At 41.5% G+C, this 26,219-nt stretch overlaps 2 protein-coding genes across 5 annotated transcripts; both read right to left on the bottom strand.

Moving 5' to 3' along the window:
• Positions 1-3,318: 3,318 nt before the first annotated feature.
• LOC111963912 (homeobox protein orthopedia B) lies at positions 3,319-8,882 on the bottom strand. Of its 4 annotated transcripts, none has more exons than XM_023987480.3 (3): positions 8,687-8,882; positions 7,709-8,136; positions 3,319-4,822 (listed from the first exon to the last, which is right to left on the bottom strand). In XM_023987480.3, exons 1-3 carry the CDS (start codon positions 8,760-8,762, stop codon positions 4,295-4,297), a joined length of 1,032 nt encoding a protein of 343 aa, XP_023843248.1. In that variant the 5' UTR covers positions 8,763-8,882; the 3' UTR covers positions 3,319-4,294. The 4 variants fall into 4 exon arrangements, with proteins under 4 accessions (XP_023843248.1, XP_023843251.1, XP_023843249.1 ...); XM_023987483.3 differs by having other exon boundaries at positions 8,726-8,882; XM_023987481.3 differs by having other exon boundaries at positions 7,730-8,136; positions 8,687-8,881.
• Positions 8,883-13,574: 4,692 nt separating this feature from the next.
• Positions 13,575-24,882, bottom strand: LOC111963910 (tubulin-specific chaperone A). Its single transcript, XM_023987479.3, has 4 exons — positions 24,699-24,882; positions 18,740-18,866; positions 16,101-16,187; positions 13,575-15,122 (listed from the first exon to the last, which is right to left on the bottom strand). The coding sequence occupies exons 1-4, from the start codon at positions 24,749-24,751 to the stop codon at positions 15,042-15,044; spliced, it is 348 nt and encodes a 115-aa protein (XP_023843247.1). The 5' UTR covers positions 24,752-24,882; the 3' UTR covers positions 13,575-15,041.
• Positions 24,883-26,219: the final 1,337 nt, after the last annotated feature.

The raw sequence follows: 26,219 nt of genomic DNA, 5'->3' as shown, positions 1-26,219 counted from the left end.
TCTCTCTCTCTCTCTCTCTCTCTCTCTCTCTCTCTCTCTATGACCCCGGCAGTGCTCCGTTCGTTTGCTCTTATGGATAGATAATGGGCACAAAATCGAATCTCTTCATTTTCATGTGACATAATGAAGACATTCTCAAACGATGACGGATGGCGGGAGCTACGAGGTGTCAGTCAGTCTCGTCAGACTGGACCAAACGCGGTCAGAGCCAGCCTCTCCACCACTTAGACTGAAATTAATAAAACCTTCAGACCAAATTCATCGTCATGCACCATCTGAAACAACAATCACCAGCCAAGATACTCTCCTGCAGAGTCTGTCTGTCAACCCGTATTATAGCTCCCCTCCATTATAACCATGCTTTCCCCATTTCCAGACATATGCAGTGGCGTTGTATAGTCACACCATGCGTAGAAAAGAGTACAAGGCAAAGATCAATCCCCTGTGGCTGTAGGGTCTTCAAGTAGACTTGGACGCTCTTCCCTGTCTGTTTGAAACAGTGCTCCAACCCAAGTTGCCCATTGGTTGTGATAATATTTGTAGTTATTTGTACACGCTGTGCATAGTATAACAACACTAGTAATATATGTATTTTTGGTGACCAGAGTTGCGTTTGCTGTTGTATTCTCAGTTATGCTGGTCTATTTTTGAGGGAATGGAAGTGGTTGTCAATGTTGCATTACAAATGTTGGACATACTGGTGTGCTTGTTGAAATATTGGATATAGCAGTTGTCATGATATCTGTCGACTTTTCAAAACGAATAGGTAGGTAAAATGAGGGTGGAACAATTGAGTCTGGAAATATATTCATAAACACGTAATGTATACCAATACAGAAACACACACACACTCAGGAAGCATTCAAACACATTCTCTCACACTTTTTATGACACACACTCATAAACACCCCTGCACACACACACACACACACAAACACACACATAAACACACACACACACACTGAGAGAAAATGTATAATCCTGGATAGAGAGAGCCATATGCACCCTCGGATGGTTTATTGACTGATTTAATTTATTTGTGTGAAATAAATCGGAGGTAAACATTGGCTTGCTCCCACATTTTCAATGACACACTCACTGCACAGAATTCTGGGAGAAATGATCCCACCAACAGCAGGGTCACTGATTGGCTCTAGCTTCTGTGTGTGACAAATTACCCAATGAGAAATGGGTTACCCATTTCCACAAAGTAATTAACCTGGGTGATAGTGAAACAAATTATTACATTTATGTAATATTATTTCACGTCCGTTGCCAGGACTGGCAAAATCTTTATCCATGTGCAAATATCCCCGACTCCCCTGATTGTCTTGTGATGCTCGGTGAGTATTAACACATCCAGATGTCAACACACACACACACACACACACACACACACACACCACACACTACACACACACACACACACAACACCACCCACCCACAACACACACAAACACACACACACACACACACACACACCACACGAGCACAACCACACACACACTACACCACAACTGGTATTCGCTCAGACTTGGTGCCAGTTGTTGCACTTTTTTGCTTTACTGCTATTATTATTTATTCTAGTTTGTATGGAGGAAAGTGCATCCAGAGATCAACATCGTACTCACATTGTGTGCTAACAGTTGTTAGAGTCCAAGTAAAGAACAGGCAAGCTGAGGCACCCGAACAGGGTAGATCTTTGAATGGGTAGCCTAGTCAAGAAAGCAACTGGGTTTTTATTAATACATAAAAACTATCTTCTGGTTTGCCACCCCAGACGACTGATATACGCAGTTTGCTATTGGATTATTGGATGATGATTGATTGAGAGGAATGGGAATAGAGGAAAGGATGATGTTGATGAGGAGTGGAGGATGATTTAAGATGATACTATTTGGCAGTGGGGGATGGAAATACAATAGTGGATCTTTACCAAGGCTCGCGTCTTCAAATCCACTCGTGAGATGAAGTAATGCAGGACCTTCCGCGAAACTTCTGCGATATGATTGAAGTCCAGCCCCAAAGCCTCTCATATGGAGACATCAACACTGCGCAAATTGTGTTGAATCAACGGAATTGTTTCCATCGTTCAAAAAAAAAACGTACGTTGAATCAATCAGCCGTTATCAAGTTGGAAACCTAATTGGATTTGAATAAAAAGTCATAAATGTAAGGGTATTTTCGATTTTTTTTTACCCAACTTTCGACCTAAATCCAATGGACACTGGACGTCTGTGCCCCAGTGTATCTGTACGTATATTGCTTTCTCTTGATAGTCCCATGGCCCTCCCCAAGGATCCAACCCATAGACCAACAGTTTTTAATAACTGGTCATAAACGAACAGTACACCAACCTCGAATCGTATGGCTCCAAAGGACACACACACCATTCATCTTACACACACACACACACGACAGCACACACAAACACACACACGATCACCACACACACACACACACACACACACACACACACACACACACAAACAAACACAGGGGATAAAATAGGTGTAGAGTTGAGTAGCTCGCTCCCCTATTTGATGTCCTGCTAGTGGCGGTGTAAATGATGCAGCTGTACACAACGTGTTAGTGCTTGTCGCCGTTTTGTTGGGGAGATTATCCGTATGGACGTGCGTTGATGCAGGCGAGATTGCTCCAAGTCTGGGCTTGATGAATGAATCCGTGATATACATTGACATGACAAAACAAAATATAGGCCTGTACAATCAACGTTAACAGCGTTGTAGTAGGCTATCAATCAACTCTAAGGTCAAACCCGTCAACGGGGCGAGACGGGAAGAGACGCGAGGGCTCGTGGCTGGGTCGCATTTACGTGACATATTTGGTTGGATAGGATGTCATTCGATTCTGCAAAAACCCTTGTTGTTTTGAAAGAGGTGCGCTACTAAACACGTATTTATGTTATAGAAATTGATTTTGCATCTACAAATACAAAGATATAAATTCTCCATTGCTTTGATCTTACATATCCATAACACACCCACATCTTTGTCCACTCGTTTTGCTTGAGTCTGGGGGTGGAATTCCATCAGTAGCCTACATTGATGAAATATCAGTAGCAATACATATTGGACGGATATACTTTAATTACAGCTCGTTGTTAGATAGAGTTTGATGTTTTGATAATCGGTTTTCCTGCTTATTACACCGTATATCACTGGAGACCGGGGACTGCGCCTGCGTCCCGGTGATTCATTTCAGGGATGTCCAAATAAACATTAGGTCACACTATTTGATCGATTTCTACAGGCTGGACGCATGCGTCACGTTCAAGAAAAGGAGGTTGATTCGTGATGTGACATATTGAAAATGATTTTATTTGTTCATTTACAGTCAATTGATATAAACATGTCCATTAAACGAAATGGTTTGTTCAGTATAAGATCAAACATTTAAGAAATTCAGATTTGATAATAAGCACATACAATAATTTAGATTAGAACATATCACAAACTGACCAAATGGGAACGAACAAGTCAAGAATGCTTCCTCTACACAAAACATCCTATATAACAGATTATATTCAAGTCGATTTTCTTGTCTTATTTATGTGTTTCCGTAAATTTGCCTTGGCCAGCACATGCAGTCAAGTTCGTTTCCATGTTGCGTGATTCCTTTGAGATGATCACGTGTCTCCCTCTTTTCCGTTTTATTAATCTTTTGATGCTTTACACACACACAAAAAAACTTCCAAGTGTGATATCTGCACGTGCACGGCGCATGCCCGTGGCCCATCATCGTCGGTCGCATGCTGTGCAGCAGATGACAATAAAAATGAGCTTTCTTTTTTTTTTTTTTACAGTTTTTATACCCTCGACCATCGGCCTGTGGAAACTTAGAAACTCCAGTGGCAAATATCAGTGGTCTACTATTTTGTTAGAAAGGAAGGAAACGAAAACGAGGTGTTATATATATATAAAAAAGTATAAATAAATAAATAAATACATTGATAAGTAAATGAATAAATATAGCCTTTATAAATGTAAAATAAATAAAGTTGTCATCAATACATGCACATTATAAATTAATAAGATAAACATTACCCATTTATCCACCTTCAAATTGTTTGGTTTCAGTATTAGTTTTGCAACAAAACTGGGGAATAGGGCTGTTGTTTTCCTGTTGCTTTTTTTGCTTGGAGACATTCACATCCTTGTCCAGCTGTATTTGGCTGGATGGGTTCAACAACAAAACAAAAAAAGTATAGAAGAAGACGAAGTAAAAACCAAAAACGCGTAAAACGTGGCCGTTGGATTAGTCGTGGTTACTACTAAGTGAAACTCATGGATACTGTGTGCTCCAGCGCTTTGCGCCGCAGGGAGGCGATGCTCGTCCCTCTCCAGACGTCATTTTCTGGGGAGCTACACAGCTGGGGCGAGCCCGTCACGTTGGTGGGACCGGACAAGGAGGCCGAGACCATCCCAGGGAACGGGTTCTGGTAGAGGTGAGACTGGAGCCCGGATCCGTTCGACGACATGTTGGATAGCCCCATGGAGTTGGGCGGCGGACCGGACAGACTACACTGGGACAGGGACTGCGCCATGGCATGCTGGTGCTGACGACCCAGGGCTGGAGGGAGCTGCAGCTGAGAGACGCCTGGCATCCCTGCCGTAGCCCATCGTGTGTCGTTGGCGTGGAAGGAGCATAGGCTGTCGCCCATGGCCGCGGCGGCGGCAGCGGCAGAGTTGAACTGGCTGTGCAGGCCGTGGTGGGTGGGCAGCAGCGTCCCCGGGTTGCGAAAAACGTTGGTGGTCTTCTTGCGCTTCTTCCACTTGGCACGTCGGTTCTGGAACCAAACCTGGAGTGGAGAGAGAGAGGGAGAGAGCGAGAGATGGGTTAGCATGTGGCTACAGTGTCATCAGTTTGAGACACAATGAATAGGCCTACTGTACATTCTGTATATGCTCACTTTTACTCACGGGAAAGCGTTTTAGGTTCTTAAGCAGGTAGCACATAACTCAGATATTGCCATTACAAATCTTCTTTCTATCAGGGGAAATCCCTGGATAACACTATACATGATATAACTGATTAAATGATATGCCATAAACGAAGGTTTTGATAGCTTCTATGTCATTACGCCAAATCCATTTCAGCAAATCGTATGTGGCATGCCGACATTAGTGCATAACCGAAACACCTCTAGGTATCATAAAATAAAAATGGCTACGTCAGAAAACACAAATTCATTTCCATGAAGCCTAAACCAATACGCCTATGGGGGAGGTGGTCATCTCAGCTGAAAATATGTTATTGCAACTATTATTATAGACCATTATTTTGTTATGAATTTAAAATATCCGAAACCAGTTTATTATTTTAAGGATTAGTAGCTCTATTAATTTGATATATCAACACATATTCTGCTTTAACCAATTTGATGCATAACATGGATATAAACACTGACTATTGGCCTACACAAAACAACAATAATATCAGTATTTCGGAAGTAAATGCGTTATAAAGGCGTTATAAATGGATCACCAGTGTTTATTCCGCGGGTCCTTGGGAGAGACTTTCTAGGCCTATATAGATCTCATATATGACTATAGTAACCCGGCTATCCGCGATGATTAATGTGAAGATTTGGTTGAGAAACTGAGCCGTTGTATTAAGAGGCCAATCTCTCCCCCAGAGTAGCCAGCCGTGAAATCCAGCCTCAAATGCATTACACTTCAAATAAATAAAAAATGCTATTTCTCATTCCGTTTAAAAGACAGAGTACACTTTCAGCGAGTCCGCCATTAAGACGTGGAACTCTGACAGGTCCATTCCGCAGGAGAACCGCACGAGCTGCATGTGCCTCCTCATTCGAAACATCCCAGATCTATTTTTACACGCTGGTTTAGAAGTATTATTATCATTGGTGATGGGCTTTATAAAGGGATCATCATTTCGCTAATTCTTACTTTATGTAAATCAACTATTCAAAACCGAATTGATCCGTGCAATAATGATGATTACCACGGTTATTGTTTCACATGTGAACGACTCGTCTGTATTTTTCATTGCTGGGTAATAAGCTCCCATTGTAATAAATAATTCTGAAATTGGTGGATAATAATGGATTTGGTTTTATTGCACTATCGCCCTGAGAATGGCTACTTGGTAATGAACGACAATGCATCAGACAATGACCAAAGACAACTGCAATGTCGCGCTGTTCTTGAATTCATCTTGTGTGCTATTTTGGCGAGCTATGGAATGTAACGGGAAATAAAATAAAGTAATTACATTTTAATTGAGTTTAATTGTGAGGGTATAATAAAGCAAGATCATTTCATTTTCATCTCGCATGAGAACGCATGAATATGCCAATTCCAATAGGAAAATGACACGAAACGTTATTAGATTTTAAGAACCAATTTTGTTCCCAAATAAAGTGCCTCTTGATTTTATCTGGCCAATTCCGAGTTTTAAGTGGCTTATTCCATAGGTAGTAGGCCTACATGTTTTTTTTACTATGCGTAATATCTTAAATTAAGTCACTTTTTGCCATGTAAAATGCAATATCTATTTTGATACAATGAGTAGGGCATACATGAAAAAATACACTCATATTTATACAAAAATATAGCCTACATACAATTCTTATTTTCGTGAATAACTTTTCATTTATTTTCATGAATTATAGGCAAATACTTAGGCCTACATTGGATGTCCTTAATTTTTCCACATGTAACCCACAATCTGTGATTGCCAGATATTATGAATAGGCCTACGTACCCTCATGAAATGTAAATTATATCCAAATCAATTTATTAATGCAACTTTGATAATAGGCTAGTTAAAAGCTGTTTTAATTAATATTTTTATTTCCCTCCGTTTGTTTCTGGAAAATGTTATCTCTTAAAATCGTAGATTTCTAATTTCTGTCTTGAACAACATATTTTTGGGACAAATGTATTGTATGAATCAAACAAATGCATCTGGGTTCACGCGAATCGACCTGGCGCGTTCGTTTCAGCACCATGGACAGCTCGCGCGCCCAAAGCAGTTTTGTCAGCGAGGGATTTTACCTTCTAGTCTATTTTGCATTTTCTAATACTTTGAACAGAAGCAAAACCCTCACAAAATACAATCGTGGATCAGATGTATGATATTATTATTTTTGATACAAGGAAATTTAAAAAAAATGGTTGCCTCAAGGAAGATGAAAAAACACAAGGCGTGGCTAATTATTCTTCCGCTGTCGTTTTGGTTCGATGGGAATAAAAAGGCAAATATTTTAGATTATTATACATTTCTATTGAGCTATTTCTCACACAGTATCAAGGTATATATTATTGTACTTCCTTCTATAGGCTACACTTTATATTCTTTAGATGCGGGCTACTTATGTTATATTGGCACTTATGTGAGAACAGCTGTGAGTTGGATATTTTCCTCATGTTAATTTAGACTATAATGTAGGTTTACTTTGCAATTAGCCGTTGTGCCTAGCTACAAAGATCAAGTATTGTTATTTTGTAGGTTCTACATGAAGTGAAATAGTAATAGCCATTGACTATTAATATTTAGGCCTACGTTCTCTTGTTTGGTTAAAAGGGCCAATACATACGCCTACACATTTCATTACATATTTGTATGCAGTATTAGTACACTACTCTTACAGCTGTATTATTCTTGCTTCTAAATCATTTTCTATGAGACACACATTTCCCAACCCGTATCACAAACAAACCTGCACGCGAGATTCCGTTACCTGCACGCGAGATTCCGTTAGGCCGATCCGTAGGGCCAGTTCCTCCCTCATGAAGATGTCTGGGTAGTGCGTTTTGGCGAAGCTGCGCTCCAGTTCGTTAAGTTGGGCCGGGGTGAACCGGGTCCGGTGTCGCTTCTGTTTCTGACTCTGACTCTGACTTCCTCCGGATTGGCTGGAGTTATTCTGCTGCTGCTTGTCCTGTTGCTCTTTACTGTTGACCTGCATGCCGGAAGGGTTGGATCCTCCGTTGTTGATATCGTCTCCAGGGAGCATGGTAGCCCCCTCCACGGTGTCTGGCCCCGGGGCTAGCTCGCCGGAGTGGCCGGGGTCAGATCCCACTCCACCGCCTAGTCTGCACTTTAGAGCCTCCCTATGACCCAGTAGCTCCGCCGCGGCATCCTTCATCCCTGGATAGACACAACACCCGGTCAGAATTTAAAGGCAATGTCACAATTATTTTGTATAATGCAATAGCCTACCCTGTGTTAAAGGGAAAAATATATCATTTATAAGATATTTCCTGAAAATACATTGTTTAGTTAGGCTTATTGCAAGTGACACTTTTACGAATCTGTCAAAGTCTGGCAATAGAGGAATACAGGCTATAGTTTGCCAATGCATGCAAAGAGTTAGTTGAACATTTTGTTATTTTACCAAATGATATTTTCTAAAAACATGGTGAAAACATCGAAGTGGACATTGTAGTATGGATAAAACCAGAGACTAAATGCCATTCAAACAAGCACACAACTAGCATACACCGAATAATCGACTCCTTAATTCCATTCCATCACGTCAATAATTTAGAAAACGGTTCAATCAAATTACGCAGTAATATAATAATAATAATAATGACTTTTCCATTGAATTAGCTCACTTAAATGACATTAAGATAAAATAAGAAACAAATTGTCAATTCTCTCTGCTTGATTTAGATTAGAAGTGCCTCCAGCTTACAGTAGAGTTGAAGACCGGAGTTTGGCGATGATAACTCACCGAGGCGAGCATCCAGGAGGTCGGCGTGCGATAGCATTGCGCACCGCTCCAGGGCGAAATGCTATTCCAAAAAAAATCTCTATGACTTTAACCTATTTAAAAAATATATATAGCCTAAATGAAAGCAAATTCGGTTTGTGGTTAAAAAAGAAGGTTCCTTGCATTATAATGTCCTTTAGAGAAACGGGGAGGCGCCTAACAACCGAATGAACCCATGAGCTTCTTCAAAGGAAAGCCAATCAGATTTGAAGCTCGAGATATGTCAGCCACCTCGAGAACCCTGAGCAGCCAGCCACGCCAATTCCCAAATCCAGCAACATTCACAAGTTCATTTCTTCTAATTTCTGTAATTGGCTTTGATTTCAACTCCAAATTATATCCAATAAAATCACATGATTTAATATTGAGAAGCTGGATCAGTGCACTATTTGTTTAATTGTGCGTGCTGTTTCTGCCTTCCTCTATAGTATATGGGCCAGGTTTGAACAACGACCGATTTAGCCGCGTTAACAGCCTCTGTGGCTACATAAACATCGTTTCTGGCGTGTGAATGACACAACATATTTCCTACACAAACAAATGCCTCAAATTAGATAAAGCATACATAGCCCGAGTATGAAAGCATTGAGTGTGCATTTTACACTACATATTATAACCAATTTAAGGTCAGGTTTATGACATGTGAGTCTGATGAAGTGGGTCAATGGTTTTTGTTTTAATAGCACGGCCCTTCCTCCGTTTTTATTTTATTGTAAACGGCCGTGGATATTTTTAGTTTCACCAGACATTTTCGACTTCTTATATCCAATGTGTCCTAGTCAGTCCTGCCTATTGGACACGAAGTGAACCTCTGCTAATGCCTCTGATTCCTCAGTCAGCCAACAAAGTTTAGAATAGCGATATATTTCTAACCAGAGTCATTTTCCACATCATTAGGCTTTTATGTAATTAGTGCCAAATCTATAAGCTTTTTATTACGATTATTAGAGTAAAATCAGTATAAATTAGAGGTGATTTAGTACTGTTGAGGCTCGACTGTCACGCAGGGAGGGACTTATTGTAAATGATATGTGAGCAAATTAAGTGCATAATTCGGCGGAAAGTGGAAACTGAGCTGTGGCTGAACATGATCTGGGAATGTTTCCTTTTGATAGAGGAGTGAGCAGATCTCCGCGGAAGGCGTGGGTCGCAAACTGTCGCACTAGAACAGACGAACACAAAATCATGTTCTAAACACTTTGCAGTTGGCCAATTACTTTTCACGGTATTGATTTTTAATCTGCCCAAATTAAGCGTATTCATTTCAGTCAGACAAAGCAGGTATAAAAAGGTCTGTAATGCAGTCTGTAAATAAACCGCCATTATACCAATTAGCACTAGCTTCTTGTCACACACCACGTTTTCAAAATATATAAGGGACACAAAAGACTCCAACAGGCTCCACACAGATGTTGGAACGTTTTGTGAAAGCTAGTTCATTTGTTCTATAGTGAATGGTGCCTTTTTGGAAGTAACACAAAGGAAGCGTCCGAGCGTAAATTTGGGGCACTTTGGGGTCCTCTCACAGCCCATCCCGGGTTGAATTAGCTCGGCTCATCTTTTATCTAGTGGCAATCTGGTGTCACGACCGACCGGGGAGCACCAGACAATCTCGGACACACCGGGGTCACAGCAATCCCTTATGCGCCACGCAACCGCAGGGTAACTATCTACCGCTCGTCTTGAAAATTAGAAAAAGGAGAAGAGTGTGGATTAAATTTGGAAACAATTGTCTGTTCTTCTTCTTTTTCATATCTGTAATATCGCAAAATGTGGATTAAAGCGCCAGAGCAAAGAATGTGTGCGTTATTCAAGATGTCCGGGTTTGTGTTGTTCTTTCCCTATTTTTATTCGAAGAGCATATTCATTTTATTTGCCGTATACCTATTCAGCATCAATTATCGTAATAATATTATTTAATATGTTACCAGTTTACCTGTGTCAGTTTAGGCAGTCTTGGATTGTGCGCTGAAACCATAACGATAATTTAAAATCATTACTTTGTTTGGTGTTCGCCACTCCGTCAGAACTGCACCATTGCGTGTGATTGATTGCGCGCTTATTTTTACGACTTTTCGATAGCTCACGGCTTTTATGGCTGTACACAAAAGTGAATGAGTCATTTCCGTGCGCCATCTCATATTTAACCCGGGAAAACGCCAAGAGGCAGACGCAGTGGCATGTTGCTCCAAGAATGCATTAAACTGCACTTTTATTGATATCATGTAGGCTACAAAATACACATTTAGGCTATATGAAAATGTGTCTTTGTGTCGAAAGTGACCCTGTATTAAATTCCTTTCTACAGCGCTGCAAATGACCGACGTTGGACTTTTCATGGCGGATGAAGTTATTTTCCCCTAATAAATAGGTTTCAGATTGTTGACCAGAGACAAAGAAAGACAATAGCTAGGCTGAAAACACATTGGCTCCCTCTAATACAATTTATTCAGCTAGTTTACCTCGTACAATACCTATAGATTGAATCTCTGTAAACCAATACCTGCCCCCAGAACAAAGCACAGGGATTTCAAGCTTTATTTGCGAAACGTGGAGTAAAACAAAGCATTTTATCAAATTCATTTGTGGGAAGAAATGTAACCGTTTCCTGGTGCAACAAAAGGTCCTCTTTTCAGTAGGTTTACACCCGTGGAATGTTGCAAGTAGCCTCCACTGTATCACCATAGGCCTAACCCTTTCTGAATATAATAATATCCATATGCTAATAATAATAATAATCACAATAACAATAGCCTAATAATAAATAATAAAAACGGAACAAAATTAATAGTTTCTCTCCAATAGGCCTATATATGCTATTGTTTATTGTTAGCATGTTAGTACATTTTATAGAAAAAAATCACGAGTTACTCATACAGAAACATCTTTGTTTGAAAACATTGAAATCATAAAATCGAAAGCACATTATAGTACACAAGAAAAAAACGCTGTAAATATAATAGAATAATAATAATTGTCATTATTATTATTATTATTATCACTTTGTTTATTTTTTCGTATTAGGAACATCGATGTTATGAACACTTTTAGGCCTATTTCTCCAACGAAATTGTAACCTATAATTTACACAAAGTGTGTGTACGTGTGTGTGTATGTGTCAGATGAAGGTCCTCGTTTCACTGAATTGAAAAGGCTGTAATTAGGGTAAACAACGAGGAGCAAAGCAGAGTGGCTTCTCTCCTGGCTGAGATCCCCATAACAACATCAATCTTATCCAGCACAGAAATAAAAATAGACAAACAAACAAATTCGCCACCTGCAAGTTAATGCGGCGCATCTGAGTGGAAAGTAGACATTTTCACGCGCTCTGGAGATGAGGAGTGACTTTTAATAAAACCACAAGAAAAACAAATGTAATTCTATACGCAGTATTGGAGCTGGAGATTTCCAGTGCACCTCTCTCTTTTCAACAGGGGCCTTGGGCATTCGCTCGCGCATCGGGAGTTGCATGCTCGAGACACCGCGTGCTGCCTTTTGCCCGTCATCACCGCCTGCCCTTCATTCTCCCGCGTGCATTGTCGTCTCGGGCCACGGTGCAGAGAGATAACACGGAGGATGATTTTTGTTGACTCTTTTTCTTCTTCTCCTCCTCCTCTTCTTCTCCCAGATCTGGGGGTGAATCTAAGTCATCAGGCGTCTGTATTCACTCAATTAGAGAATTCTAAAGAGAAAATCGATCTTCCATCTGCAGAAATGCCAGTTTAACAAATTATATTCTTGTTTCGTGCAGGTGATTTGGTGACAGTCGGGGGATTAGAAGTAATAAGTTGTTGTGTTTGAGCTCTGGGGAGGAGAGAGGAGCGAGGAAATAGAGAGGCGCGGTGCGCGCAAGGGCTCCATCCATCAGGTGCGTCGCCTTGCCGCATCCTTCAGCAGGTTGACGTTTATTGTTATGAGTCTTGTCCTGGAGGCAGAACTGAGCGATTTCCCTTACATTCAAGAAAACAAAAATGTGCTTTTTGGTCTTGATTTAAGGTTACACTTTTAGAAAAAAAAGTTTCTGGATAGAACCAAAAAGGGTTATATTGCTTGCTTCACTTATGGCGCCCCTAAAGGTTTTATATAGAACCCTTCTGTATGGGGTTCTTCTTCACTGAACTAAAATTGGTTCCATATTAGAACCCTTGGGTTCCATATAGGGTTCTATATGGAACCAATTTCGGTTCTATATAGAACCTTAAAGGGTGTCATATATGAACAAAGCATAGAACCCTTGTTGGTCTTTCCAGAACCTTTTTTCTTGGAGTATAGGGTTAGGCATATACGGTTAGCAGGTTAGGGTAAAGGTTAGGGTTAGGTTTTTTTATGACTTTGTGGCTGTGCCAGGTAATGGCCACTCTGTAAGCTGCCTCCAGAACAAGACTCATGACAAAAAACGCTAACACGCGTCCTTCGCCCACATATCCAGGTAGCGCCCGCGGCCCGCCACCGCATCTCATGGTTCAATTAGCGCCGCTGCCCTATGCGAGGACTCGATTAGACCGTGAGTCATCCGAAAGAAATATAATTATGGTTCCAAATAAAATAATCAGCATTGAAGAGCGATTTCCTTAACGAGATGGATAGGCTGGATGTCACGGAGAGGCGCGCGTCTCATTAGGGCGATAATGAGACTTCGGGGCGATCCCGATAATTATCGAAATCTGTAAAATAAGGATCAAGCCAACCCTTAAATGTCTGCCCAGTCAGGTTTTTTGTCTTGTATTATTAGACTGGCATTCATGTGTCTTGGATGCCTTAACCTCGAAAGAGTCCGAACTTATTCGGAGAGAAATAATAGGCCATGAGATTTGTTTGAACATTTAATCAATTATATTATTCATATCCAATGTTATTAACAGGCTTAACTTGAGCACAACCTAATACATGTTTTGTCGGCTATAAAAACATATATAGCTTACATTGAACAACATCTTCAAGCATAGTTTACCTTTAGGATAATAGTATTTATATAATCCATAGGTGTTTCCTCTATCTGGTTGGCCTACATTTTATGGTCCAGTAAAAATAAACTATTTGGACAATTCCATAGTGGAACATAAAATCTATATATGTTAAGCCAAATAAAATATTTAATAATACATATTTTTAAAGTCTACACTTGTGGACCAAAATAAGAAGTGACTTGATGCCCAACAACTACCTTACTGGTAATTCGGCAAACAGTCTACGCCTATATGAAAAAACACCCCGCTTCGAGACAGCTACGACCGGAAGTGATTTTTTTTCGTAGCGTGTTAGATAGTACACAGCAAGTTAAGATAATTAACGTAGCAGGTTAAGATAATTTGATCAAGGTTAGGAAAATAAATAGCGAAAATGCTCTCCAAACCTGCTACGAAAATCAACTTCTGGTCGTAGCTGTATTGTAGTGGCTGAAAATAGTGTGTCCAAGTGTACCCCATGCTTATACAGTGGATGTGACAGGCTATGTCCAGTTGGTGATGGCAGTGCTGATGATGTCACTAGGCCGCATGGATGTTATTGACCAGCGGAGGTTGGTGTCCTGAAACAGGCATCATGACAAAACGGTCCGTGCCGTCTGGGATCCTTGGGCCATCCTTACACCATTGAAGATGAAATTGAACATGGTTTAGGGTTAAAATAACACATGGTTTAAAGTATGGGGCTAGGGTTTAGGGTAGGGACATCCCAAGGCTCCCAGATAGCACTAACCATGTCAAAAACAGTGCTAAATAACTCTCTCCATCCAACCCCACACAGACAATAGGATGGATGTTATATAATAACGGTTTAGCTAGCTCTCCTCTTGTTAGGTTCTTTGGTTCTTTAATTATGTTCACTGTTGACATCTTGCTTGTTATGAGAGAATACATACATACTACATATTGTATCAGTTATCATACAATCATATCTATGCTCAAATCAACAAATTGAGGAACACTTCTAAATCACTTGATGCAAGACGCTAAAGTACAATAGCTTGAATAGGAGATAAACAAGACAATTAGGCTTCATTTGCAGCTGTATGGTAGAAGCCAAGCAAACCCCCATGGTAAGAACAGAAAGAAGTGTTCATTTGATGCTTGTGTGAGAGTGTGCACTCCAGAGAAGAATGTCAAGATCAGGAGGATGTCAAGATCAGACGACACGTTGTTCTCAAACGGTAGAAATACATAAAAATAAAAAAAAAGAGCAAGAAAAAGAGTGCTGAACGATTCTGTTTGTCTATGATTCCAAACAAGCCCAAACGAACGGAATGGACATCTAAGCGACGCATTAGAGAGTGAGAACATCATCCTTCAAGCTTCACTGAATCCAATACGGTCCTAGCCTCTTTGTACTCCTCTGCTTCAGCCAAGTCCTCTTCCGTTTCCTGAAAAACACACACAGCACATACAGGATATCAATACTAACCCCATCACATACACACACAACATTAAAATGACTAACCCATCAAATAGCATAACACCAAATCTAACTTACAGTCCACAATCAACCCATAGTTAACCTAGCCATGAAAAGTCCACGGTCCATTCACGTGGCTATTCACCAAATGATCATACAAAACCTGTTTTTCTAACACGTCCCTTACATAGTGCATTTAAATAAAATGTACATTAACAATCTGCATACGTTGATTCCACAGTGTAACATTTCTAGTCAGTGCAGAAGAGTGTGTGTGTGTGGGTGGATGTGTGAGAGAGTGTGTGTGTGTGGGTCACATCTGTGCTAATCGAGTGCTGCTGGGTTCCTATGGTGGCCCACCGCAGTGACAGAACTGCTAATGAACTGTAATGAGTGTGTGTGCGTGCGTGCGGGAAGGGGTTGAGGTGGGTGAGAGGGGATTTTGGTGTGAGGTGGAGAGGGACAAGTCGCTGTCACGTCTCCCCACCCTCCCTCAGAGGAGTCATCTGTGATTTCCTCTCTCCCCCTCTCCCTTCCGCCTCTTTCTGCACGTGTGTCTCACCGAGGCCACGGCTGCCTGACTCCTGCTCTCTGCTAATTGTGAGGACCCTGAGACATGCATGTGTGTGGAAGAAGGGTGTATGTTCCTTTCTCTGGCTTCTTAGATCTGTCAGGATAGACAACGCTACAGACAGTCACACGCATCTGCATGACGAGTGTCACTGAAAATCACACACTCTCGACACGGAAGCCCAAAATACTAACATCTGGATAAACCTGCAGCAACCAAGACAAAGGAGGATTGGCTCCACCTCCAGTCTGGTTCCTCTTAACATTTCTTCCTTCATAACAGAGTCCAGCTTGGTCACTGTTGCCCTAGGATTGCTTCCATGTGATTTTATATATATCTTTTTTTATTTCGGGAAGAAAACGGAGCTGTTCTTACTAGTATCTGGGACAGGTCTGCGTGTGCTATGGTCAGACGCCTGTGACAGTCTGGAATCATCATCTTGGACTCCTGTAGCACCTCCAACTGGAACCCAGAGACAGTACAACACATACTACTCATCAGCACCATCATCTACACCATTTATAAGCATATCAGTTGTGTGTGTTAGTTTTTCTTCAAGGGGTCCTCCAAGCAGAAGAACCATAGTACAAAAAAGGTTTAGAAACACTGCTTTAGAACATAATGTATTAAAAGGTTGAAAAACAACGCGTTACAGCTTCAGTAGCACGACTGTGTCGTTCCTGGCAATAGGCAATGTCTTGGTTTAGTATCCCACATACGCTGTGTTAAGGTTAACATCCCACAACAAGCTCTCTGCCTGTGTGACATTTTTTATTGAGTTATTGATCGGGCAGGGAGTTGGGCAGCAGCAGGGGTCCTCGCCTCGCTCTGCCTCCGGCACACCTGGGTGAGTGGAGAAGACTAAAGCAGAGAGGTAGCAGCACGGTGATCAGGCATGGAGAGGTATTACTACGCCCAGGGCAGGTAGCACTACGGTGATCAGGCATGGAGAGGTATCGCTACGCCTGTGGGGAAGCGGAGTTAGAGCCTGAGGTTCAGGCAGAACTGAGTCCCTCAACAGGCAAAGCGAATGGGGAATTCCCCTGACTGGCATCCTAAAAAGCAGAGGAGTCAGACACACTTCTAAGAAACTCCAGTGGTGAGCTGGAGACACACACACACACACACACACACACACACACACACACAGAGGTGGTAGAGTGGTCATGGTGCCCGCCCAGTACCAGTGCAGTGGAATGATCCCATCAGCAGCAGCAGGATAAAGACTACACTTAGAGGCCTATTGATTCTATTACAATGAAAACCTCTAATCCGTCCATCCATCCTGCCCTTCAACCTGACCATCTCCTACTATAATCCATCTGCTCTCCCAGTCCCACCACTAACCTACACCTGGTATATATATGAGACCCTAATCGCACAGGGCTCTGGTCAAAAGTAGTGCACTATATAAGAAATAGGATGCCATTTGGGACGCACCCCTAGACCTAAAACTCCCTCGATGTTCTAAAACAATCCACATCAACTGAACAAACCTAACAATGGGTCGAACCAGAGAACTTGTAATTCTGCGGCGGGGAAAAACACAGACGGCTGAAAAAGCGGCGTTTACTTTACTTTGATTTCAGACGTACACGAGCTATCTAATGTGCATACTGCAAGAGTAGAATCAGTTGTCCATTGGGCATGAAATCGTTGCAGATGATCCTCTCCACAAGGTGTAAAATCCCTAGAATAGCTGAGATGAAAACAAAGGTTATGAGGTAGGGCACACAGGGGACAGAGGTCACCCTGGGTCTTTATCTTCTAACAGCCTCTCATCCCTCACTCATTCTACACCAAGCAGGGAAAATAAAGGAGGGAGCGAGGAAGAGGGAGGGAGCACACGAGGATATGGGCCAGCAATCTCCTAGCGGCTGTAAATTACCAGCATGTGGCAGTAATTATCAAACTCCTCCAAAGTTACATAACGTCATTAAATCAGAAAATGACTAAATCACTAACGGACCCCCCCCCCCCCAAGCCTAATTATTCATAATGATACTACGCTGACCCTCATTACAGCGAATGTAGGGCTACAGGCATCATCTGTTCTCTACTGTACTATACTTCTTTTTACAATAGGCGTGTTAAAGCACATTAGAACGCTTCTATACATTTAGCCACGAAGGCAACAAAGAAATGTTGATGAGGAAAATCACAACAGGTAATTTAGAATGCCAAATAAAACGTTACTAAAAGCACACACCTCATCGGAGGACAAGATTATTTGTATGCATTACTTCATCAGGCCGTGTCTTTCCTGTGTAGTAACCAAGTGGCTAGCAACATTGTATTATCTTGTGTAATAACAAAAATGGCTCCAAATCCATGAATATGCAATCACAAATCAATTGCTAAATCATAATGAACTTAATACAACGTTGTTACTATAGTATGACATATATATAGTATAACTACACAGCTTTAAAATCAACTTAATGTAAAGTGTTTGTATGTGTCGGCCTATGTAAAGCATTTTTTAAACTTAATGTAAAGTGGTTGTATGTAGGCTATGTAAAGCATGTTTTTACAACTTAATGTAAAGTTTTGTATGTGTAGGCCTAAGTAAAGCATGTTTTACAACTTAATGTAAAGTTTTGTATGTGTAGGCCTAAGTAAAGCATGTTTTTACAACTTAATAAAGTTTTGTATGTGTAGGCCTAAGTAAAGCATGTTTTTACAACTTAATGTAAAGTTTGTATGTGTAGGCCTAAGTAAAGCATGTTTTTACAACTTAATGTAAAGTTTTGTATGTGTAGGCCTAAGTAAAGCATGTTTTTACAACTTAATGTAAAGTTTTGTATGTGTAGGCCTAAGTAAAGCATGTTTTTACAACTTAATGTAAAGTTTGTATGTGTAGCCTAAGTAAAGCATGTTTTTATTAACTTAATGTAAAGTTCTGTATGTGTAGCCTGAGTAAAGCATGTTTTTACAACTTAATGTAAAGTTCTGTATGTGTAGGCCTAAGTAAAGCACGTTTTTACAACTTCATGTAGGCTATTGTCACCGACCTGTTTCTTGATGACATACTTGGCCTCTGAGTCGGCCTCTTCGTCGCAGGCCTCTGCTTTCAGTCGTTCAATCTTCTCCTCCTGCTGCCTGGTCTCCTTGACGTACATGACCTTCTCCTTCACCAGCCTGGGGAGACAATAACAGACAAGACACAGCACAGCGTAGTTACAAACATACAAAAACAAATCAACACACTGGGGAGCCAGGCCCAGCCAATCAGAATAAGTCCCCCCCCCACAAAAGGGCTTTATTACAGACAGAAATACTTTTCAGTTTCATCAGCTGTCTGGGTGGCTGGTCTCAGATGATGGTAACACATGGTCTGCGGTTGTGAGGCCGGTTGGACGTACTGCCAAATTCTCTAAAACAACATTTTATAGTAGCCTTTTATTGTCCCCATCACAAGGTGCACCTGTGTAATGAACATGCTGTTTAATCAGCTTCTTGATATGCCACACCTGTCAGGTGGATGGATTATCTTGGCACTGGAGAAATGCTTAATAACATTCTGACCACATGTCCGCGTAGCCAGGCGCTAAAATAGAACTTGGTTCTATTTGTGATGCTTGATGCACTACAAGTCCCGCTTCTCCTATCTCCTCAGGAGCATAAACCCACGTGGGTGATTGAAGATGAACTGACATCCACACTCCAGGCCAGTTGGTGGTGGTAATGCACCTCAAAGTTGGTTGCAAACTGCAATATAAAGTCCAAAGAAGAAGAACCCTGAAGGAGGAGAGATTACTACAAACAAACTCGGTTTACCCTTTTATCTGTGGATTAATTGTCGGAGTAGAGGACCTTGTGCACTTCCGGTAAAATAACAACCCAATGTTTATAGCCGAGGACAAATTAGCTAGCAACAGCAAGCTAGCTAGATAAATTACCATAAATGTTTAATGCTTTTCGACCTATCACCAAATTAATATAGTTGGTTCAAAGTTCATTTTCATATTTCAACCTGCGTGTCCTGATCAGGTCTGGTGTGGGTGGACAATTTTTTAAACATTTTTAAATCAACATTCGTGCGATGACGTTAAAAACAACACAGAAAAAACACAAACACCTAAAACACAAAGCTGTACAAACTCAGGCCCCAAGATGTCAAATAGGAGGAGTTTTCATTCAACTTACCACCAGGTAAAGTAATGGTCAAACAAAAAACAAAAATAGTCCTGACCAATTTGTCCCATTGTTTCCAGATGTGTACAGCGTTGGTGTAATGTAACAATGCCGTCTGTGTGTTGGTTATCTGTGGATCTACTACCGTACAGCGCCTTGCCTTCCTCCTCTGCCTGATCACCACGCTCTCCATTTAACTGCCACTTCTGGCAGGACACACACTCTACTGGCCCTTTCTACGATTAATTGATCATCAATTTAGTCCCTAATTTGGACCAAGTCATGTGGTAAATGGACCACTTTTCCTTGATTGTTAGTGAAAATGGGTTTGAGTACATTGATATATTTTGATTATTTATCAATTACGGGCCAAATGGAACTAAATCTATTAAATAAATTCAGATCCTGATTGGCATAATGGAGTTTGAAAATATCACTATTGATAATGATTCCTGACTAATAGTCTTTTTCCGGCTGCAGCTTTGCTTGTCGGGATGACGACGCGAAATTCATTTTTCATAAAATCAGCTGTGTGCGTTGGTTCGTGTGTGTGAGTGATCCTTCATTAATCAGGCACATTACCCAGAAACACCCTCTCCCTCAGTGTTGCCGTGGCGCCTTGCTTAGCCGAGGAAGCCAACGGCACTCTGTCATATTTTATGTCAATTACCGCTCATTTTAATACGTTTCCATCAAGACGCTGTTTAAACGGGCGGCATATGCAACAACGAACAGCAGAGGAGCGCTCCTCCTCTCCTCTTTTCCTCTCCTCTCTCTCAGGCTTTACACAGTAAGGACGTCACCTCTGAGGTTATTTAGAAGGAAAGAAGGCCTCAACAAGAGAGAGGGGAACAGAGGAAGGAAAAGAAAGGGGGATTGAAATTATTTAAATAAAACTGAAGGACAGTCTAATAACTAAATGTCCACCCCCACCCCGTCAATCCTCCTCTTCCTCTCATCCAGTCCCGATGTTCATTCCTTATTTCTCTCCGGCAGGGTCTTGGAAACGCTGGCTGTGTGTGCATGTGTGTGCGCGTGTGTGTGTGTGAATGAGGGGTGGGGTCGTCGTGGCTGGTTTTAAATAGACCTGCCACCCTGGACTTAATGGAAAAGGCATCTCTCTGGAAAATAAGGAAAAAAAGGGAATTAGAGATCCGACACACATTCGGCCGCCTCCTCCTCCTCCTCAGGCAGCACTGCATTTTTGAGCACCGGCCTAGCCCTATGCCAAGGCCCGAATGACAAAGCCAAATTACTGTTGTCATTTTATTAAGGGCATCCGCCTCGCTAGGGCAGAGAGGAGGCACTGACTGGAATGTACAACGCCACAAAGCCAATGGAACAGGCCTTACTGGGAGAGAGCGGACAGGGAGCTGCTAGGCTTTTAATAACACATGAGGAATGAGAGGGGGAGAAAGAGAGAGTGAGAATGAAAGAGAGGGAGGGGGACATGAGAGAAAGAGGGAAAGACAGACAGACAGGAGGACATAGTAGGGTACAGAATTACACGAGAAACAGACAAAAAGAGAGAAAAGGCAGTCTGTTCCATCTGACCTTGAACAGAGGCTGCAGGTTCCAATACCAAGGTCATGCTACAGGCCACAGGTGCTGAATGGGTAATGGGTCTCTCCTTACTTAATTTGCCTCAGTGAAATATTCCATTCCTAGGACAGCCAATGATGAAGTCAACCTATTCCGAATGGGGCCGCATGGGAAGGAATGAGAATAGAGACGTTTTAGAATGGAAATGAAGCCATTCTAGAATGGAGATGCGTTTGAACCAACTTGATAAAGCACCACCTCTCATTACACCGGCGGGCCTACAGTTTCCCCACTGCATCAGACTCTGTGACGTCACCCTCTGAGGGAGAAGTCTCAGCCGCCAGCGCCATTACCCACAATCATCAGGGAGCCCGTTAGTAATGTGACCCTGATCAAAACACAATCGATAGCACATTTACACAAAGGGCCACGGAGGAAGGGAACCTGGAGGTGATGAGGGAGAGAGCAAAAAAAATCCTCTCCATGCTTAGGCCGACTATTCTATTTATGGATATATATATATATATATACAGTGGGGAGAACAAGTATTTGATACACTGCCGATTTTGCAGGTTTTCCTACTTACAAAGCATGTAGAGGTCTGTAATTTTTATCATAGGTACACTTCAACTATGAGAGACGGAATCTAAAACAAAAATCCAGAAAATCACCATGTATGATTTTTAAGTAATTAATTTGCATTTTATTGCATGACATAAGTGGATTTGATACATCAGAAAAGCAGAACTTAATATTTGTAGCAGGAACCTTTGTTTGCAATTACAGAGATCATACGTTTCCTGTAGTTCTTGACTAGGTTTGCACACACTGCAGCAGGAGTTGGCCCACTCCTCCCTACAGATCTTCTCCAGATCCTTCAGGTTTCGGGGCTGTCGCTGGGCAATACGGACTTTCAGCTCCCTCCAAAGATTTTCTATTGGGTTCAGGTCTGGAGACTGGCTAGGCCACTCCAGGACCTTGAGATGCTTCTTACGGAGCCACTCCTTAGTTGCCATGCTGTGTGCTTTCGTGTCGTTGTCATGCTGGAAGACCCAGCCACGACCCATCTTCAATGCTCTTACTGAGGGAAGAAGGTTGTTGGCCAAGATCTCGCGATACATGGCCCCATCCATCCTCCCCTCAATACGGTGCAGTCGTCCTGTCCCCTTTGCAGAAAAGCATCCCCAAAGAATGATGTTTCCACCTCCATGCTTCACGGTTGGGATGGTGTTCTTGGGGTTGTACTCATACTTCTTCTTCCTCCAAACACGGTGAGTGGAGTTAGACCAAAAAGCTCTATTTTTGTCTCATCAGACCACATGACCTTCTCCCATTCCTCCTCTGGATCATCCAGATGGGCATTGGCAAACTTCAGACAGGCCTGGACATGCACTGGCTTAAGCAGGGGGACGCTGCGTGCGCTGCAGGATTTTAACCATGACGGCGTAGTGTGTTACTAATGGTTTTCTTTGAGACTGTGGTCCCAGCTCTTCAGGTCATTGACCAGGTCCTGCCGTGTAGTTCTGGGCTGATCCCTCACCTTCCTCATGATCATTGATGCCCCACGAGGTGAAATCTTGCATGGAGCCCCAGACCGAGGGGTGATTGACCGTCATCTTGAACTTCTTCCATTTTCTAATAATTGTGCCAACAGTTGTTTCCTTCTCACCAAGCTGCTTGCCTATTGTCCTGTAGCCCATCCCAGCCTTGTGCAGGTCTACAATTTTATCCCTGATGTCCTTACACAGCTCTCTGGTCTTGGCCATTGTGGAGAGGTTGGAATCTGTTTGATTGTGTGTGGACAGGTGTCTTTTATACAGGTAACGAGTTCAAACAGGTGCAGTTAATACAGGTAATGAGTGGAGAACAGGAGGGCTCTTAAAGAAAAACTAACAGGTCTGTGAGAGCCGGAATTCTTACTGGTTGGTAGGTGTTCAAATACTTATGCATGCAATAAAATGCAAATTAATTATTTAAAATCATACAATGTGATTTTCTGGATTTTTTTTTAGATTCCGTCTCTCATAGTTGAAGTGTACCTATGATAAAAATTACAGACCTCTACATGCTTTGTAAGTAGGAAAACCTGCAAAATCGGCAGTGTATCAAATACTTGTTCTCCCCACTGTATATATATATATATATATGGATGATGTCCAGTGTTGTGATGGAATCTCTCGATGAATAGAAGCTCTTGAATAGCTTTCAGGAGAACATGTATTAAAATATGACATTCTTGTTCTGTCCTTCCGATAAAAGATTAGGCTGCATCAGAAAAAGGGGACGCTGTAATTATTAGTATGATTAGTGAATTAGATCTAATCGTGACTACTTTTGTGTGTTCAATAAAATAAATAACAGATTGTGGTCAGATGTTGGACTGTAGCAATGGAATGCCCTGTCAGGGAAAACATCAGTCATTTGCAGCCAGGGTCTGATTGTGCAACTCTAAGCTAAAACTGATTGCCTTGTCAACAAAAAAAGAACCTGGTTCAGATGAGAATGAGCTTGCAGAAAATCAGCTGCAGTGCATCAAATGCCGCATTTAGGCTTATGTTTACAATTGCACAGTCACTGACCATAAATAGGCCTTTAGCCTACATTCACTTGAAAACTTAGCTAGCAATGCCTGGTCTTTTGGCTCTGATGAGTGCATCGCTCGCACCTTAGACAGAGATGACAAGAGAAAACTGCTTATTGCGCACCTGCCAAGAGAATGCCAAAGTAGATTTTTGTTTTGTTTTATTCACAACAAAGGCCTGAGCAAGTTTTACATAGAAAACAGTAAGAAACATTTAAAAAATAAAAAGTAGGACAACAGTACATGAGGGGTTGTCATAACATCAGATTTGCATCCTTAATAATTGTCGAGAAGGGAATGCAACGGACGTTGCATGCTAGCTTGTATGCTAGCCGCTTAACTTTACCGTTATAGGCAACACAACCTGGATGACTTGCTAACGTGACACACGCACTTACTATAAATGGTTAAAACATTGTATAAAAAGGCGAAAATGTCATTCAACAACATACAATGTATATTTAAATATGTTATGAAGTACAGGTTCCTATGTCCTTGCTACTGCCTTATTTTGATTGACAATGCATGCACCTCCCTAAAGTACCGGTGTATAGTTAAATCTATACCGGCGAAGTGTTCTCGACGCACAGTCTGACTTCTGTCTCGAGCCGTAGGTATCCGCGGCCTTGTGGGTGTAGCATGTTAGTCAGTTAGCAAGCTAACTAGCTAGCCTGCTATCTTTTAAGATTGTATTAATTAAAAACGACACTTACCGCTTAACAACGCCAGTCTTGATTTTAATCTGTCGTATTCTTGGATCTGCCATGTTAACTGATATTCTTAAACGACACAATAAAGTACTAGTTTACTGAAATACTGTGAAACGGTTGCTATCCAACACAGCACAACAATATCGCTCATGAGATCCTGGGCATGCGCACTGTGTACCGCGGGAAAGGAGGTGGGCATTTTTGGGCAGAAGTCCCTCTTGGAGTAGGCCTAATTCCAGGAATTTGGAATAAAGAAAGGCTAAGAATTTGATCTGTCTAGCGAGTCGACGATACGAGATCTAGTTAAATAATGTCATACAAGAGGAAATTAAATCAAGAAATGTTGGATTCAAATCCTACATGATTGGATATGTGTATGCTAAATCAAAATTTCGACTGATTTCACCGATTCAGTCATGTCAGATCATTATAACAACGGATGGGGTGGGAAGGGAAGGGAGAAAGGAAGGAAGGAAGGATGCATTCCTAACATTTCTTAATAGGTTCATGTGTATTCAGTAAAGTAGTAACCTAGACTTGCTCATTTATAGGCTACTCTCAAGTTGCAGAATTTTTTATATATTTTTTAAAACTGAGTTTTTGGTTTTACTATCCTTGTGGGGACCAGAAGTCCTCACAAAGATAGTAAAACAAGAAATGTTCGGACAAGTAGAGACATTTTTCCGGTTCCCACAAGGAAAATGTCAATTTTTTGGTTTAGGGGTTAGGTTTAGGGTTACAATCAAATCAAATTTTATTTGTCACATGCGCCGAATACAACAGGTGTAGGTAGACCTTACCGCGAAATACTTTACTTACAAGCCCTTAATTAGGGTTCGAATAAGGGTTAGGTTTAGGGGTTACGGTTAAGGTTAGGTTAAGGGTTAGGGTTAGGGTTAGGTTTAGGGGTTTGGGCTTTTGTGTGTGTGTGTGTGTGTGTGTGTGTGTGTGTGTGTGTGTGTGTGTGTGTGTGTGTGTGTGTGTGTGTGTGTGTGTGTGTGTGTGTGTGTGTGTGTGTGTGTGTGTGTGTGTGTGTGTGTGTGTGTGTGTGTGTGTGTGCTGTGCGTGTGTTGAGGCTGAGCATTTCAGCATCATGGACAGCGATTTTTAAAACCCATCTATATAACGTTAGTATGGAGATGCAATAGCGAAACCTGAAGCTGCTGAATTATTACGCATTGCGCATGGGTTGCTTCCATGTTGCTCCATGAGCTTTGTTCAAAGGCATTTTGTCTAAGTACATTTTGTGATGTAAAGTTTATATGTGTAATGTAAATGATTGTAAAAACTAATTTGCCTTACCTATATAGATTCTAGATTCTACAGGCTAGATGTTCAAAGCCCTCAGTCTGAGAACCTTACCTCGGATGCATCACTGTGAATAATAAGTCAAGTTACACCATACATTTATTTGTCTGCGCAGCTAGTTGATTAGTTGGGGCATAAACAAATGGCTGTGTGTCTTCCAAAACAGCCCATTAGATTCCATTTGAATCTCTGTGTCCTCGTCTGCTATTGATTTGT

Source organism: Salvelinus sp. IW2-2015, linkage group LG5, assembly GCF_002910315.2.
Source record: "Salvelinus sp. IW2-2015 linkage group LG5, ASM291031v2, whole genome shotgun sequence".
Taxonomy (NCBI): Eukaryota; Metazoa; Chordata; class Actinopteri; order Salmoniformes; family Salmonidae; genus Salvelinus; species Salvelinus sp. IW2-2015.
Note: the sequence above shows the minus strand (reverse complement) of the source record. Positions and strands in the feature narration are given on the sequence as shown.

Excerpts from the sequence above, each read along its gene's own strand:
- LOC111963912 (XM_023987480.3), bottom strand. The coding sequence starts at position 8,762 with ATGCTATCGCACGCCGACCTCCTGGATGCTCGCCTCGGTGAGTTATCA. Across the intron at positions 8,137-8,686 it reads CTCCGGTCTTCAACTCTACT|GGATGAAGGATGCCGCGGCG; the intron begins GTAAGCTGGAGG and ends GTGTCTATCCAG. Across the intron at positions 4,823-7,708 it reads TAACGGAATCTCGCGTGCAG|GTTTGGTTCCAGAACCGACG; the intron begins GTTTGTTTGTGA and ends TCTCCACTCCAG.
- LOC111963910 (XM_023987479.3), bottom strand. The coding sequence starts at position 24,751 with ATGGCAGATCCAAGAATACGACAGATTAAAATCAAGACTGGCGTTGTT. Across the intron at positions 18,867-24,698 it reads AAGACTGGCGTTGTTAAGCG|GCTGGTGAAGGAGAAGGTCA; the intron begins GTAAGTGTCGTT and ends TTGTCTCCCCAG. Across the intron at positions 15,123-16,100 it reads CAGACCTGTCCCAGATACTA|GAAACGGAAGAGGACTTGGC; the intron begins GTAAGAACAGCT and ends TGTGTTTTTCAG.